This window comes from Dendrobates tinctorius, unplaced genomic scaffold (genome assembly GCF_039654945.1).
Source record: "Dendrobates tinctorius isolate UK_male_01 unplaced genomic scaffold, ASM3965494v1 ptg000116l, whole genome shotgun sequence".
Lineage (NCBI taxonomy): Eukaryota > Metazoa > Chordata > Amphibia > Anura > Dendrobatidae > Dendrobates > Dendrobates tinctorius.
The window spans coordinates 49,762,983-49,781,451 of record NW_027361784.1 but is presented as its reverse complement, the minus strand read 5'-3'; the positions used below and the strand labels follow the sequence as shown (position 1 = coordinate 49,781,451).

The 18,469-nt window shown below is 42.7% G+C and overlaps 1 protein-coding gene across 6 annotated transcripts in view; it reads left to right on the top strand.

Annotated features, from left to right (window-relative positions):
* Window positions 1-18,469, top strand: part of TSNARE1 (t-SNARE domain containing 1) — a 232,822-nt gene that overhangs the window by 30,271 nt on the left and 184,082 nt on the right. For all 6 annotated transcript variants that reach the window (XM_073590429.1, XM_073590427.1, XM_073590424.1 and 3 more), the window contains 3 exons: window positions 10,146-10,236; window positions 10,700-10,774; window positions 12,632-12,688. In XM_073590429.1, the coding sequence (XP_073446530.1) occupies window positions 10,146-10,236; window positions 10,700-10,774; window positions 12,632-12,688 (223 nt within the window). The remainder of the gene's footprint in view (window positions 1-10,145; window positions 10,237-10,699; window positions 10,775-12,631; window positions 12,689-18,469) is intronic.

Below are 18,469 nucleotides of genomic sequence, written 5' to 3'. Positions count from 1 at the left end.
CTGGGTGAGCTGGTTCGCGGTGTGTCACCATCCGATCAGTGGTGACTGTATAGGGAAGCCTTTAGTTGTCAGACAATTCCTACTCATCCGGGATTGGTTACAGAGGGACAGTATGGAGCTGAAAGGAGTGCATGCATTAGAAGAGCGGCGTCAGAGACTTGTGTTGGACCAATGTCATTATGGCGGCTCAGGAGTCCTATACGGGCACAGGTGAAGAGGCCCTCTCTGCGCAGCGCCCTCCTGCCCAGCGGGGGAAACGTTTGTTCCCGTGGTCCTCACCCATCATGAATCAGACTCCCTCCATGTCCTGCGCCTCTTAATGGCTTCCAGGAGATTGTTTCCCTTGACACTTATGACATGAAAATGGCAAAGTGCCGCACATTTCCCTGACTAAAAATACTTCACGCCTACTGTCCTTTTCCGGAGCCTCCTCGGCCGCAGAGCATCGCACTTACATGATTACAGTGTGTGCTCCGCTTAAACGCCGTCCTGTAATCCCTGCTCTGCACCATCCTAGACATGGCAGCTGTGGCACAGCACATCCTGAGCTTCCTGGATCATGCGTGTGATGTCAGGTCCATAGCCGTATCACAGGGGGGAACATGCATTCTAGACGGTGCACGCCGGCACTCGTGCTGGGAGTAAAAAGCTGCAGGAAATCTTATTATTTAGCACCTGAAATTCTCTTCATGCCAGTCGCCTTCTGCCAAGTTGTGTGGGCAAAGAAAACACAGCTGAAAATAACCTGTGTACTGGAGCAACTCCTCCACCATCCGAAAACACCTCCGCCAGCCAAATAAGTAGTGTTCACTCTGCCTGTACGTAAGGACACGCTCTCACCTCCTCTGCCATGGCAGTCCGCAAGGACACGCTCTCACCTCCTCTGCCGTGGCAGTCGGTAAGGACACGCTCTCACCTCCTCTGCCATGGCAGTCCGCAAGGACACGCTCTCACCTCCTCTGCCGTGGCAGTCGGTAAGGACACGCTCTCACCTCCTCTGCCATGGCAGTCCGCAAGGACACGCTCTCACCTCCTCTGCCGTGGCAGTCGGTAAGGACACGCTCTCACCTCCTCTGCCGTGGCAGTCGGTAAGGACACGCTCTCACCTCCTCTGCCGTTGCAGCACATAACGACACGCTCTCACCTCCTCTGCTGTGGCAGTACATAACTAATATAATGAGACTAGGAAACAAAAGAGCGCAATAGGGTCTTATCTGGTGATAAATGGAATAGATATGAAAAAAGTCTACTTACCCTTTCCAGGAGAGGTATAAGCATATAGACTCGCCGTCAGCTCGCTGCACGCCCGAAGGTCCACTGCGTGACCTCCAATGCAAATCCTTAAGGATATAAAGTTATTCTCGGGCTTACTGTGCGCTGCTTGACCGGAATGAAATCACCACAATGTGAGAAATTTGACCATTTAATTCCCTACGCGTTTCAAAGTGTGAACCACTTCTTCTTCAGGGGTTATGTCAACCCCTGAAGAAGAAGTGGTTCACACTTTGAAACGCGTAGGGAATTAAATGGTCAAATTTCTCACATTGTGGTGATTTCATTCCGGTCAAGCAGCGCACAGTAAGCCCGAGAATAACTTTATATCCTTAAGGAGTGGCAGTACAAAACGACACGCTCTCACCTCCTCTGCCGTAGCAGTACGTAACGACACGCTCTCACCTCCTCTGCCGTGGCAGTACATAACGACACGCTGTCACCTCCTATGCTGTGGCAGTACATAACGACACGCTCACCTCCTTTGCCGTGGCAGTACATAACGACACGCTGTCACCTCCTCTGCTGTGGCAGTACATAACGACATGCTGTCACCTCCTCTGCTGTGGCAGTACATAACGACACGCTGTCACCTCCTCTGCCGTGACAGTACATAACGACACGCTCTCACCTCCTCTGCCGTGACAGTACATAACGACACACTCTAACCTCCTCTGCTGTGGCAGTATGTAAGGACACGCTCTAACCTCCTCTGCTGTGGCAGTATGTAAGGACACTCTCTAACCTCCTCTGCTGTGGCAGTATATAAGGACACGCTCTCACCTCCTCAGCCATGGCAGTCTCTTGACCACTGAATGGTTACGGCACTATTGGTGAAGTCGGAGCCTTCTGATGGCCGTGGCATCATCGGAAAATCCTACATTTAACCAAAATACATCCCAAGTGCCGGCCAGGTGGTTTCTCTTTTCTGTGAAACTTGTCCACGGCCTGTTGTCAACTGTAGTCCGCCTGCATCAGCAGAGACAGCAAGGTGGATTACTGGAAATGGGGGAGGGTCTCTGTCCCAAAGGAGGAAGGGGTCTATGTTCCTATAGGAAGTGGGAAAGGGTTTCTGTCTATACAGTGGAGGAGGGACTCTGAACCTTTACAGAAAGTAAAGGAGGTTTTCTGTCTATACAGGGAGTGGGGGTCTCACTGTCTCTATACAGGGAGTGGGGGGCTCACTGTCTCTATACAGGGAGTGGGGGGCTCACTGTCTCTATACAGGGAGTGGGGGGCTCACTGTCTCTATACAGGGAGTGGGAGGCTCACTGTCTCTATACAGGGAGTGGGGGGCTCACTGTCTCTATACAGGGAGTGGGGGGCTCACTGTCTCTATACGGGGAGTGGGGGGCTCACTGTCTCTATACGGGGAGTGGGGGGCTCTCTGTCTCTATACGGGGAGTGGGGGGCTCGCTGTCTCTATATGGGGAGTGGGGGGCTCGCTGTCTCTATACGGGGAGTGGGGGGCTCGTTGTCTATACGGGGAGTGGGGGGCTCGTTGTCTCTATACGGGGAGTGGGGGGCTCTCTGTCTCTATACGGGGAGTGGGGGGCTCGCTGTCTCTATACGGGGAGTGGGGGGCTCGCTGTCTCTATACGGGGAGTGGGGGGCTCGCTGTCTATACGGGGAGTGGGGGGCTCGCTGTCTCTATATGGGGAGTGGGGGGCTCGCTGTCTCTATACGGGGAGTGTGGGGCTCGTTGTCTCTATACGGTAAGTGTGGGGCTCGCTGTCTCTATACAGGGAGTGTGGGGCTCTTGCTGTCTCTATACAGGGAGTGTGGGGCTCTCTGTCTCTATACAGGGAGTGGGGGGGCTCGCTGTCTATACAGGGAGTAGGGGGGCTCGTTGTCTCTGTACAGGGAATGCAGGAGGGACTCTGTTTTTATATAGGAAGTGGGGGAGGGTCTCTGCTAATATACAGGAAGGTATTCTGTACTCCGTACAGGATGCAGGGGTCAGTCTTTATCTCTACAGGAAGTGGGGTCGGGTCTTTTTCTCTACAGGAAGCCGTGGCGAGTTGTTGTCTCTACAGGAAGTGGGGGCGGCTCTTTGCTCTACAGGAAGCGGGGGCGGGTCTTTGTCTCTACAGGAAGCGGGAGTGGCTCTTTGCTCTACAGGAAGCTGGGGCGGGTCTTTGCTCTACAGGAAGCGGGGGCGGGTCTTTGTCTCTACAGGAAGCGGGAGTGGCTCTTTGCTCCATAGGAAGCGGGGGCGGGTCTTTGCTCTACAGGAAGCGGGGGCGGGTCTTTGCTCTACAGGAAGCGGGGACGGGTCTTTGCTCTACAGGAAGCGGGGGTGAGTCTTTGCTCTACAGGAAGCGGGGGCGAGTCTTTGCTCTACAGGAAACGGGGGTGGGTCTTTGCTCTACAGGAAGCGGGGGCGGGTCTTTGCTCTACAGGAAGCAGGGGCGGGTCTTTGTCTCTACAGGAGGAAGCGGGGGCGCGTCTTTGTCTCTACAGGAAGCGGGGGCGGGTCTTTGTCTCTACGGTAAGCGGGGGCGGGTTTTTGTCTCTACAGGACATAGGGGGGTCTCAGTCCCTGTTGTCAGCTGCTCCTCTTATAACACTACTGTACTATTAGACGCAACTGAGTTCATAGTCTGTGACCCTTAAAAAGAAAGCTCTCTGCGCTTTATGCTGGTAACATGGAGTGGAGGATGGTGGAGTCAGTTGGCCTTACTTGCTGGGTATTGTAGTTCTTGCGTAACGGTGTGGATTATTATATTCCTGGAGCTCCTCTGTAGCTCAGGGCTTGGCAGCACATGTTCCTTGTTAGTTCTCTCTGTTCCTCCTGATTTGGACTCTTGGTGTGATGTCACTGCTGGGTGGGTGCTCTCAGCCAATCACATGTCCCCCTCCTGCTCCTTCCCTCTTACACATGCATAGAGCGAGAGACTCTGCAGCTGCATCCCCCTCCTTCCCTTGTATGTGAATACTTGCAGAAATCCCATTGCTTGAAAGTGATGATAAACTTTAATGCCATGTATTACATATATTTGGGTGGTCTGACCTCTTGATGATGCAGCGGCGCCTCCTTTTTCTTACATGTAGGCCCCCTGACCACCCACAGTGCAGTGAGCCCCTCCAGGGGTATTGCTCTGCAGCGAAGTTTTGGAAGGAGAGTGCCGCGCCACCTCATCACGGCACCTTCAATCACAGGATGGGCTGCAGAGGTCGGACCGCCACCGATCATAAAGAGATGCCTTCCCCAAGAAGTGTGCATTTAGCTTACCAATGGGGACACCCCTTTACAGGGGGCTCTCTAAATCTTGCATGGAGGCGGCGCTGTGTGCTATTTGCCCGGGTCCCGCGGTGATCAGAGCTCTGCACGGTGGAAAATATCTGTCGTCCTGTAGCCAGGTATTGGGGGCTTTCCTTTCCCTCCGCAGATTGAATACCGGGGCCGATGCGCTGGATGTAACAGCTTCATCGTGGATGCAAATGCTACATAAAATGATTAATGTTCAGCCATCACTGCACCTTTTTACTCTCAAAATTAGAAAATAAATCCATTTTCTGGTAAATCTATTCAAAAGCCAACAGAGCAGAAAAGCATGTGCTTACACAGCAGTCCTCTGGCCAAAGAGCTTGTCTGTGCCCCCCTTATCTCGCCTCCCCTCCTTATCTGTACAATGCACTAATCGTATGGCTTGCAAATGCTCTGCAGCACTACTGAAAATCCTCTCCATCCCCCGCGAGCCTCCAGCGGCTGCAGAGCCGATACCGCGCTCCCAGACAATGAGCGCCGCTTGGAGGGGGGAATGAATGGCGGACGGACGGGTGAATGAAGAGCAGAAGGCCTGGAAAGCAGATTAACACTTGGTGCATTGGAAGGAACATCCGTGGATAGTGTTTACGGCTGCCGTCCTTCCCAGCCAGGCCGGAGGACTTCGGTTATGGCGGCTGGGGAAAACGTTTCAGCGTTGGGCTTTATTCACAGGCTGGGAATAGATCGGTACAGCGTGGTGCCATGTGCACCGGCCGGATGTCTTGTGTAAGGGGAATATATGATGTCTCCCCTGAAATTTGATACCTAGGAAAGTAAGATCGGGCATGTTGAATTTCAGTATGCCTGACCAATTGCTCCTGCAGGTGATAAGCCTGCCAGATGCTTATTGCTCCCACTCTTCTAAAAGGGTTCTCCATGCAATATAAGGGGAGCTCTGCTGTCCCCCCGGGGGTCGCTCTTCTCCCTGGTGAACATCCCCCTATCCTTTACTCCTCCCATCACTCCCCATAATGATCCATGCTTGCAATAATCCATGGCTGGCGTCTCCTCCTGGTAAACCAGACGCGCGTGCACAATCCCTTCCTCCCAGGGGGCTGTCGAGGCATCTAGACAAGCGCCTCCTGATGCAGAAATGGGATGCGCTGGAGAATCCCTTTAATTACAGCCTGTTGTATATGGTGGCAGCTTGTCTGTCCCTACAAATCTGCCACCTGGAGAAGCGAGGATCCAGCTTGTTGGACTTTTAAGAGGGAAGGGGAGTGATCCATGACTGCACAGCCAGACTACACAGAGCCTGATTGTAGTCTGTAACCACGGAGATAAATAACAGCGCATAAGACCTGGAGACAAAAAGCGAGAGCTGATTTTTTTTTTTTATTTTTTTTTTTTAATTTTTTTTTACCATGACGATTTGCAAAGCTGCTTCATACTTTACAGCTCTGGCAAAAGTGAAGAGACTACTGCGCAGTTTTATAAAAATCATCTCTCCATGTCTGACAGCCATTCCATTCCAGTGTCAGCTGAATTCCAACCAGAGTGCACCTCATTCTACTTAATGTGCTTCTGATTAGTGATCACCTGAACCAAATCTTATTTAACGAAGGAAAGTATAAAAAGCCCTGCTGTGGTGTTCACAATCCTCTTGTTACAGGACAAGCTGGATGGCAAAACAAGTGCTAGTAATATCCCAAAAGTAATAGGAATGAAAAAATAACTTTTAATCATACTAAAGGAGTTGAAAAGCAAAGTCTTGAGTGAGGAAAAGAGGGGCTCAATTCTGGCTTTACTAGCAGAAGGATACAGTGAGCGTCATGTTGCCTCCATCCTTAAAATTTCTAAGACAGCAGTCCATTACAACAAGGTGAAGCAGCAGACATTGGGGACAACAAAGCTACAGACCGGCAGAGGGCGAAAATGACTCTCCACTGACCGGAATGACAGTCATCTTATACGAATGTCACTCAGCAACCGCAGGATGACATCAAGTGACCTTCAAAAGTAATGGCAAATGGCAGCTGGGGTGAAGTGCACGGCAAGAACAGTTTGTAACAGGCTCCTAGAGGCAGGGCTCAAGTCATGTAAAGCTAGAAAAAAGCCTTTTATCAATGAGAAGCAAAGGAGAGCCAGGCTGAAGTTTGCCAAAGACCATAAGGATTGGACCATAGAGGACTGGAGTAAGGTAATCTTCTCTGATGAGTCTAATTTTCAGCTTTGCCCAACACCTGGTCGTCTAATGGTTAGACGGAGACCTGGAGAGGAGCACAAGCCACAGTTTCTTGCACCCAGTGTGAAATTTGGTGGAGGATTGGTGATGATCTGGGGATACTTCAGCAAGAATGGAATTGGGCAGGTTAATCTTTGCGAAGGACGTATGAATCAAGCCGCATACAAGGTTATCCTTGAAAAACAGCTGATTCCTTCTGCTCAGGCAATGTTCCCCAACTCTGAGGACAATGCGCCATGCCACACAGCTAGGTCAATCAATGTGTGGATGAAGGACCACCACATCAAATCCCTGTTATGGCCGCCCAATCTCCAGACCTGAATCCCACTGAAAACCTCTGGAATGTAATCAAGAGGAAGATGGAGAGTCACAAGCCATCAAACAAAGAAGAACTGCTGACATATGTGTACCAGGAGTGGCATAAGGTCACCCAAAAGCAGAGTGACAGACTGGTGGAAAGCAGCCAAGACGCAGGAAAGCTGGGATCAACAATCATGGGGATTCCACAAAATATTGATTTCTGAACTCTTCCTGAGGTAAAACATTAGTATTGTTGTTTCTAAATGATTATGAACTTGTTTTCTTAGCATTATTTGAGCTCGGCAAGCACTCTGCATTTTCTTGTTATTTTGACCATTTCTCATTTTCTGAAAATAAACACAAAATTTATTGCTTGGAAATTCGGAGACATGTTGTCAGGAGTTTATAGAATAAAAGAGCAATTTACATTTTACTCCAAAATATAAAGAGAAAAATCCGACAGACTGAAGCAAACTGAAATTCTTAATTTTTGCCAGAGCTGTATGTTAGATTCTGTAAATACATTTGTGCTCTGTGCCATAAATGCGACAAACTGACCTGTGCAGCTTTCCGCATGCTCTGCATGGCTGACGGACGTTTCATATAGAAGGAGCCCTTTGCGCTTCTCCCTCAGCGATGCCGACTCGTCCGGCTGTAAGTTAATGCCATTACACAAGTCACCGCTGGACGTCTGCTGCCTCACGTCACCACGGATGGGCCGCCGCCGTCTCTTGCAAAAAGTTAAGAGGGGAGGTCACCCGGTGGTGCCATGATATTTACCATAATCTGCAGTCCTATGTAACGCCAGATTACACAGTGATAACTCTGAGTACAGATAATATAGGAGATGTCACCTGCAGTCCTATGTAACACCACTGCTTCTGTCCTGTGGCTGGAAGCTGATACATGAGGCCTGACCGATGGAGATATAATTGCTGTCTGTGATATAGACATAGACTTTTGCTCCATTTGCATCCAGAGCTGCATCTACCAATTTGCTGCCTTCCTGCTGGCTCTCAGGATCTCTACTTCTACCCCGGGGCTTGTACAGAACATCCTCCAGTGCGATACTTATGTCCAGCATCATGTGTGTTTCCCAGTCTACTGATTTCATGCTCCAGTCACCTCCAGAGCTGTATTCACCAGTTTACCGATTTCTGATTAGCTCTCAGGCTACACATCCAAGCCTCGCCTGCCTGTTCCCCTCGGTACAGAGCCAGAACGCTATACGGTGAGACTTTGAGCTTTGCAGAATTGTGAGTGCAGCTCTGGATGTGAGCGGAGGAGAAGACATTCTAGTGCGATCCTGTACGTGTCGTGCGGAATTACTCGGCATCTAACATGAAGGATGAGATTTACAGTTAGGTCCATAGATATTTGGACAGACAACATTTTTCTAATTTTGGTTCTAGACATTACCACAATGAATATTAAACAAAACAATTCAGATGCAGTTGAAGTTCAGACTTTCAGCTTTCATTTGAGGGTATCCACATTAAACTTGGATGAAGGGTTTAGGAGTTTCCGCTCCTTAACATGTGCCACCCTGTTTTTAAAGGGACCAAAAGTAATTGGACAATTGACTCCAAGGCTATTTCATGGACAGGTGTGGGCAATCCCTTCGTTATGTCATTCTCAATTAAGCAGATAAAAGGCCTGGAGGTGATCTGAGGTGTGGTGCTTGCATTTGGAAGGTTTTGCTGTGAAGGAAACATGCGGTCAAAGGAGCTCTCCATGCCAGTGAAACAAGCCATCCTTAAGCTGCAAAAACAGAAAAAACCCATCCGAGAAATTGCTACAACATTAGGAGTGGCAAAATCTACAGTTTTGTACATCCCGAGAAAGAAAGCACTGGTGAACTCATCAATGCAAAAAGACCTGGGCGCCCACGGAAGACAACAGTGGTGGATGATCGCAGAATAATCTCCATGGTGAAGAGAAACCCCTTCACAACAGCCAACCAAGTGACCAACACTCTCCAGGAGGTAGGCGTATCAATATCCAAATCTACCATAAAGAGGAGACTGCATGAAAGTAAATACAGAGGGGTCACTGCACGGTGCGAGCCACTCATAAGCATCAAGAATCAAAAGGCTAGACTGGACTTTGCTAAAAAACATCTAAAAAAGCCAGCACAGTTCTGGAAGAACATTCTGTGGACAGATGAAACCAAGATCAACCTCTGCCAGAATGATGGAAAGAGAAAAGTATGGTGAAGGCGTGGTACAGCTCATGACCCAAAGCATACCACATCATCTGTAAGACACGGCGGAGGCAGTGTGATGGCTTGGGCATGCATGGCTGCCAGTGGCACTGGGTCACTAGTGTTTATTGATGATGTGACACAGGACAGAAGCAGCCGAATGAATTCTGAGGTATTCAGAGCCGTACTGTGTGCTCAGATCCAGCCAAATGCAGCCAAACTGATTGGTCGTCGTTTCATACTACAGATGGACAATGCCCAAAACATAAAGCCAAAGCAACCCAGGAGTTTATTAAAGCAAAGAAGTGGAATATTCTTGAATGGCCAAGTCAGTCACCTGATCTCAGCCCAATTGAGCATTTCACTTGTTAAAGACTAAACTTCAGACAGAAAGGCCCACAAACCAACAGCAACTGAAAACCACCGAAGTGAAGGCCTGGCAGAGCATCAAAAAGGAGGAGACACAGTGTCTGGTGATATCCATGAGTTCAAGACTTCAGGCAGTCATTGCCAACAAAGGGTTTTCAACCAAGTACTAGAAATGAATATTTTATTTACAATTATTTAATCTGTCCAATTATTTTGTTCCCTTTAAAAACAGGGTGGCACATGTTAAGGAGCTGAAGCTCCTAAACCCTTCATCCAATGGTAATGTGGATCCCCTCAAATGAAAGCTGAAAGTCTGAACCTCAACTGCATCTGAATTGTTTTGTCTAATATTCATTTTGGTAATGTCTAGAACCAAAATTAGAAAAATGTTGTCTCTGTCCAAATATATATGGACCTAACTGTATACTTGACACCTCAATGGCTGAAAATGTTTTTGTTACTTTTTCTTTTATTTTTTAAACTTTTTTTATTTTTTTTCGATGCTTTCTTCTAGTGTTAATGTTCTCCGGTTTCTGTGTCTTCAGGCATGTGACGCAGCAGGAAACCAATAACGCCGTGACGTCCAGCACCAAATCCATCCGCCAGCTCTCCGAGATTGTGAGAGGCTCCACCCGGGTGAGTGCGCTCCCTCCGCGGCCCTCCGCTTCATTCTGTCCCATACTCAAATTGATGGAAAAAGGCTCCGGACAAGAAATTGGCTTCATAGTGATTTGAAAAACATGGGCACGTGCTCCTAAAAACAGCGCCCCTTCTGTCTACAGGACACATCTGGTATTGCAGCAAAAGGAGCTGAGCGGTAGGAAGCTGAAAGCGAGGTCCGGGTGCTGTTTTTGGAAGAAGGCGTCCGTGTTTTTGTAATTTCATATGATTTCCCTTAAACTTGTGCACCATGTGTAGCCAAAGTGTAACTGGCGCATCTGCCGCCTGCAGAGACATGTGGCTCCTCGAGGCTCCTGATTAACCAATTTGGGAAGTTGGGTGCAATTCCTATCATGTTCTGACACCAGTGATACATTGCTGTGTTCAGCTGATTGTCGCAGTTTTATTAGGTTTTTTTTTTTCCCTTCTGATTTTCCAGCAAGATCGTCTGCAGCTGGACCGACTGAAGAGCCAGTTATCGGAGGCCATCCAGCGCTACGGGGCCGTGCAGAAGGTAAGACGCGAGCAGCCACCACTGTGGTCTCCTACGTCACGTCCCCCCGCGCCGCCACGTTCCCCCAGCGCCGCCACGTTCCCCCAGCGCCGCCACGTTCCCCCCGCGCCGCCACGTTCCCCCCGCGCCGCCACGTTCCCCCCGCGCCACCACGTTCCCCCGAGCCACGTCCTCCCACGTCACATCCTCCCACGTCATTTCCCCCTCCTGCGACACGTCCCCCTCTTGAGACACGTCCCCCCTGCGTCTTGTCCCCCTGCGTCATGTCCCCTGCGTCATGTCCCCCTGCATCTTGTCCCCCTGCGTCATGTCCCCCTGCATCTTGTCCCCCTGAGTCACGTCCCCCTTACTCTTCTGCACTCGCCCGAATATTACAGTAATTTTTTTCTGAGATGTTGAATGCAGAATATTATTGTCCCTGTGTTTTTCAGTTGTGAGTGATGGCGTTCCTTTTATTCCTTTTATCCGAGTGCCATGAAATAGTTAAAAAAAAAACAAAAAAAAACCCAGCAATTATGTTATTGGATTTTATTTTTATAGCATGATTTATTTAGTAAAAAATAACCTCGTTACTCGATTCTCCAGGTCGATGCGATTACGCCAACACCAAACGTACACAATTGTGACATCAACTATTGTGACTGGTGGATCCTGTGTTATCTACTGTATATAGAGGTGTTATCAGTCACTTTGCAGGAGGAGGTGAGCTGTGACATCAGTTATTGTGAATGGTGGATCCTGTGTTACCTACTGTATATGGAGGTGTTATCAGTCATTGTACAGGAGGAGAAGGTGAGCTGTGACATCACCTATTGTGAATAGTGGATCCTTTGTTATCTACACTACATAGTGCTGTTATCAGTCATTGCACAAGAGGAGGAGGTGAGCTGTGACATCTATTGTGAGTAGTGGATCCTGTGTTATCTACTGTATATAGAGGTGTTATCAGTTATTGTGCAGGAGGAGGAGGTGAGCTGTGACATCTCCTATTGTGAATGGTGGATCCTGTTATCTAATGTATATAGTGGTGTTATCAGTCACTGTACAGGAGGAGGTGGTGAGCTGTGACATCACCTATTGTGAATGGTGGAGCCTGTTATCTAATGTATATAGAGGTGTTATCAGTTATTGTGCAGGAGGAGGAGGTGAGCTGTGACATCTCCTATTGTGAATGGTGGATCCTGTTATCTAATGTATATAGAGGTGTTATCAGTCATTGTACAGGAGGCGGTGGTGAGCTGTGACATCACCTATTGTGAATGGTGGAGCCTGTTATCTAATGTATATAGAGGTGTTATCAGTCATTGTGCAGGAGGGAGAGGATGTGAGCTGTGACATCGCCTATTGTGAATGATGGATCTTAGTATTTTATAAGGTAAATGTCCAATTAAATGTTATTTTTGATATATATATATATGTATAAATATAATATAACCTTTTCAACTTTATTTGCGGCGTAGTTTAAGGAGTTAACCTTAATCTCACTGCAATTTGCTAAAAAAGGGAAAAAAAACGCATTTAAGCGATTAATTTGCATAGAAATAGTGTTGGTTTTTCATCCTTTAATCTGCATTTGTGTTCACCAGGACAGCAATGCCCTGTAGCACAGGAGAAGGATGTGACTGGAAAGCAGGGAGAAATATAAAAAAAAAAAAAAAAAAAAAAAAAAAAATTAATAAAAACACCTAAAATAATTTAGTCTCTCCCCCAAAATAATTATTGCTGCCATTTAAATAACGCGGCATACTTAGATACTGTGCACCCTGCGGCCAGCGCTCAGCCCCATCATGTAATGAAAGAGTCGTGGGAATGTGTTCAGGAGCTGACGCCTTTCTCTCTGTTCTTTCTAACCCACAGAAAATAGCTGATAAATCCAAGTCGTTAATCGGCAGCAGCCAGAAAAGACAGAAGCAAGTAAGTAACAGGGTGTAATCATCTACTAAACTGCAGCACAACCGCACGCCCTGCGCAGAGCACACGGTGATAACAGCCGCAAGAGAGACTGCCGAGCGCCACTGTACCACCTGATAATCCCCCTGCAAACACATCAAGATTGTGTCTGGTTCATGTACATAGGGGCAGTATTATAGTAGTTATATTCTTGTACATAGGGGCAGTATTATAGAAGTTATATTTTTATACATAGGGGCAGTATTATAGTAGTTATATTCTTGTATATAGGGGCAGTATTATAGTAGTTATATTCTTGTACATAGGGGCAGTATTATAGAAGTTATATTTTTATACATAGGGGCAGTATTATAGTAGTTATATTCTTGTACATAGGGAGCAGTATTATAGTAACTATATTCTTGTATATAGGGGCAGTATTATAGTAGTTATATTCTTGTACATAGGGGCAGTATTATAGTAGTTATATTCTTGAACATAGGGGCAGTATTATAGTAGTTATATTCTTGTATATAGGGGCAGTATTATAGTAGTTATATTCTTGTATATAGGGGCAGTATTATAGTAGTTATATTCTTGTACATAGGGGCATTATTATAGTAGTTATATTCTTGTATATAGGGGCAGTATTATAGTAGTTATATTCTTGTACATAGGGGCAGTATTATAGTAGTTATATTCTTGTACATAGGAGCAGTATTATAGTAGTAATATTCTTGTATATAGGGGCAGTATTATAGTAGTTATATTCTTGTACATAGGGGCATTATTATAGTAGTTATATTCTTGTATATAGGGGCAGTATTATAGTAGTTATATTCCTGTACATAGGGGGCAGTATTATAGTAGTTATATTCTTGTATATAGGGGCAGTATTATAGTAGTTATATTCTTGTATATAGGGGCAGTATTATAGTAGTTATATTCTTGTACATAGGGGCAGTATTACAGTAGTTATATTCTTGTATATAGGGGCAGTATTATAGTAGTTATATTCTTGTATATAGGGGCAGTATTATAGTAGTTATATTCTTGTACATAGGGGGCAGTATTATAATAGTTATATTCTTGTACATAGGGGCAGTATTATAGTAGTTATATTCTTGTATATAGGGGCAGTATTATAATAGTTATATTCTTGTACATAGGGGGCAGTATTATAGTAGTTATATTCTTGTACATAGGAGCAGTATTATAGTAGTTATATTCTTGTATATAGGGGCAGTATTATAGTAGTTATATTCTTGTACATAGGAACAGTATTATATTAGTTATATTCTTGTACATAGGGGGCAGTATTATAGTAGTTATATTCTTGTACATAGGGGGCAGTATTATAGTAGTTATATTCTTGTACATAGGGGGCAGTATTATAATAGTTATATTCTTGTACATAGGGGCAGTATTATAGTAGTTATATTCTTGTACATAGGAACAGTATTATAGTAGTTATATTCTTGTATATAGGGGCAGTATTATAGTAGTTATATTCTTGTACATAGGGGCAGTATTATAGAAGTTATATTCTTGTACATAGGAGCAGTATTATAGTAACTATATTCTTGTATATAGGGGCAGTATTATAGTAGTTATATTCTTGTACATAGGGGCAGTATTATAGTAGTTATATTCTTGAACATAGGGGCAGTATTATAGTAGTTATATTCTTGTATATAGGGGCAGTATTATAGTAGTTATATTCTTGTATATAGGGGCAGTATTATAGTAGTTATATTCTTGTACATAGGGGCATTATTATAGTAGTTATATTCTTGTATATAGGGGCAGTATTATAGTAGTTATATTCTTGTACATAGGGGCAGTATTATAGTAGTTATATTCTTGTACATAGGAGCAGTATTATAGTAGTTATATTCTTGTATATAGGGGCAGTATTATAGTAGTTATATTCTTGTACATAGGGGCATTATTATAGTAGTTATATTCTTGTATATAGGGGCAGTATTATAGTAGTTATATTCCTGTACATAGGGGGCAGTATTATAGTAGTTATATTCTTGTATATAGGGGCAGTATTATAGTAGTTATATTCTTGTATATAGGGGCAGTATTATAGTAGTTATATTCTTGTACATAGGGGCAGTATTACAGTAGTTATATTCTTGTATATAGGGGCAGTATTATAGTAGTTATATTCTTGTATATAGGGGCAGTATTATAGTAGTTATATTCTTGTACATAGGGGGCAGTATTATAGTAGTTATATTCTTGTACATAGGGGGCAGTATTATAATAGTTATATTCTTGTACATAGGGGCAGTATTATAGTAGTTATATTCTTGTATATAGGGGCAGTATTATAGTAGTTATATTCTTGTACATAGGAACAGTATTATAGTAGTTATATTCTTTTACATAGGGGGCAGTATTATAGTAGTTATATTCTTGTACATAGGGGGCAGTATTATAGTAGTTATATTCTTGTACATAGGGGCAGTATTATAGTAGTTATATTCTTGTATATAGGGGCAATATTATAGTAGTTATATTCTTGTACATAGGGGGCAGTATTATAGTAGTTATATTCTTGTACATAGGAGTAGTATTATAGTAGTTATATTCTTGTACATAGGGGCAGTATTATAGTAGTTATATTCTTGTACATAGGAGCAGTATTATAGTAGTTATATTCTTGTATATAGGAGTAGTATTATAGTAGTTATATTCTTGTACATAGGGGCAGTATTATAGTAGTTATATTCTTGTACATAGGAGCAGTATTATAGTAGTTATATTCTTGTATATAGGGGCAGTATTATAGTAGTTATATTCTTGTACATAGGGGCAGTATTATAGTAGTTATATTCTTGTACATAGGAGCAGTATTATAGTAGTTATATTCTTGTATATAGGGGCAGTATTATAGTAGTTATATTCTTGTACATAGGGGCATTATTATAGTAGTTATATTCTTGTATATAGGGGCAGTATTATAGTAGTTATATTCCTGTACATAGGGGGCAGTATTATAGTAGTTATATTCTTGTATATAGGGGCAGTATTATAGTAGTTATATTCTTGTATATAGGGGCAGTATTATAGTAGTTATATTCTTGTACATAGGGGCAGTATTACAGTAGTTATATTCTTGTATATAGGGGCAGTATTATAGTAGTTATATTCTTGTATATAGGGGCAGTATTATAGTAGTTATATTCTTGTACATAGGGGGCAGTATTATAGTAGTTATATTCTTGTACATAGGGGGCAGTATTATAATAGTTATATTCTTGTACATAGGGGCAGTATTATAGTAGTTATATTCTTGTATATAGGGGCAGTATTATAGTAGTTATATTCTTGTACATAGGAACAGTATTATAGTAGTTATATTCTTGTACATAGGGGGCAGTATTATAGTAGTTATATTCTTGTACATAGGGGGCAGTATTATAGTAGTTATATTCTTGTACATAGGGGCAGTATTATAGTAGTTATATTCTTGTATATAGGGGCAATATTATAGTAGTTATATTCTTGTACATAGGGGGCAGTATTATAGTAGTTATATTCTTGTACATAGGAGTAGTATTATAGTAGTTATATTCTTGTACATAGGGGCAGTATTATAGTAGTTATATTCTTGTACATAGGAGCAGTATTATAGTAGTTATATTCTTGTATATAGGAGTAGTATTATAGTAGTTATATTCTTGTACATAGGAACAGTATTATAGTAGTTATATTCTTGTACATAGGGGGCAGTATTATAGTAGTTATATTCTTGTACATAGGGGGCAGTATTATAGTAGTTATATTCTTGTACATAGGGGGCAGTATTATAGTAGTTATATTCTTGTACATAGGGGCAGTATTATAGTAGTTATATTCTTGTATATAGGGGCAGTATTATAGTAGTTATATTCTTGTACATAGGGGGCAGTATTATAGTAGTTATATTCTTGTACATAGGAGTAGTATTATAGTAGTTATATTCTTGTACATAGGAGCAGTATTATAGTAGTTATATTCTTGTACATAGGAGTAGTATTATAGTAGTTATATTCTTGTACATAGGAGCAGTATTATAGTAGTTATATTCTTGTACATAGGGGCAGTATTATAGTAGTTATATTCTTGTACATAGGGGAAGTATTATAGTAGTTATATTCTTGTACATAGGGGTAGTATTATAGTAGTTATATTCTTGTACATAGGGGCAGTATTATAGTAGTTATATTCTTGTACATAGTAGCAGTATTGTAGTAGTTATATTCTTGTACACAGGGGGCAGTATTATAGTAGTTATATTCTTGTACATAGGAGTTATATTATAGTAGTTATATTCTTGTACATAGGGGGCAGTATTATAGTATTTATATTCTTGTACATAGGGGCAGTATTATAGTAGTTATATTCTTGTATATAGGGGCAGTATTATAATAGTTATATTCTTGTACATAGGGGGCAGTATTATAGTTATTATATTCTTGTACATAGGAGCAGTATTATAGTATTTATATTCTTGTACATAGGGGCAGTATTATAGTAGTTATATTCTTGTATATAGGGGCAGTATTATAATAGTTATATTCTTGTACATAGGGGGCAGTATTATAGTAGTTATATTCTTGTACATAGGAGCAGTATTATAGTAGTTATATTCTTGTATATAGGGGCAGTATTATAGTAGTTATATTCTTGTACATAGGAACAGTATTATATTAGTTATATTCTTGTACATAGGGGGCAGTATTATAGTAGTTATATTCTTGTACATAGGGGGCAGTATTATAGTAGTTATATTCTTGTACATAGGGGGCAGTATTATAATAGTTATATTCTTGTACATAGGGGCAGTATTATAGTAGTTATATTCTTGTATATAGGGGCAGTATTATAGTAGTTATATTCTTGTACATAGGAACAGTATTATAGTAGTTATATTCTTGTACATAGGGGGCAGTATTATAGTAGTTATATTCTTGTACATAGGGGGCAGTATTATAGTAGTTATATTCTTGTACATAGGGGCAGTATTATAGTAGTTATATTCTTGTATATAGGGGCAATATTATAGTAGTTATATTCTTGTACATAGGGGGCAGTATTATAGTAGTTATATTCTTGTACATAGGAGTAGTATTATAGTAGTTATATTCTTGTACATAGGGGCAGTATTATAGTAGTTATATTCTTGTACATAGGAGCAGTATTATAGTAGTTATATTCTTGTATATAGGAGTAGTATTATAGTAGTTATATTCTTGTACATAGGAACAGTATTATAGTAGTTATATTCTTGTACATAGGGGGCAGTATTATAGTAGTTATATTCTTGTACATAGGGGGCAGTATTATAGTAGTTATATTCTTGTACATAGGGGCAGTATTATAGTAGTTATATTCTTGTATATAGGGGCAGTATTATAGTAGTTATATTCTTGTACATAGGGGGCAGTATTATAGTAGTTATATTCTTGTACATAGGAGTAGTATTATAGTAGTTATATTCTTGTACATAGGAGCAGTATTATAGTAGTTATATTCTTGTACATAGGAGTAGTATTATAGTAGTTATATTCTTGTACATAGGAGCAGTATTATAGTAGTTATATTCTTGTACATAGGGGCAGTATTATAGTAGTTATATTCTTGTACATAGGGGAAGTATTATAGTAGTTATATTCTTGTACATAGGGGTAGTATTATAGTAGTTATATTCTTGTACATAGGGGCAGTATTATAGTAGTTATATTCTTGTACATAGTAGCAGTATTGTAGTAGTTATATTCTTGTACACAGGGGGCAGTATTATAGTAG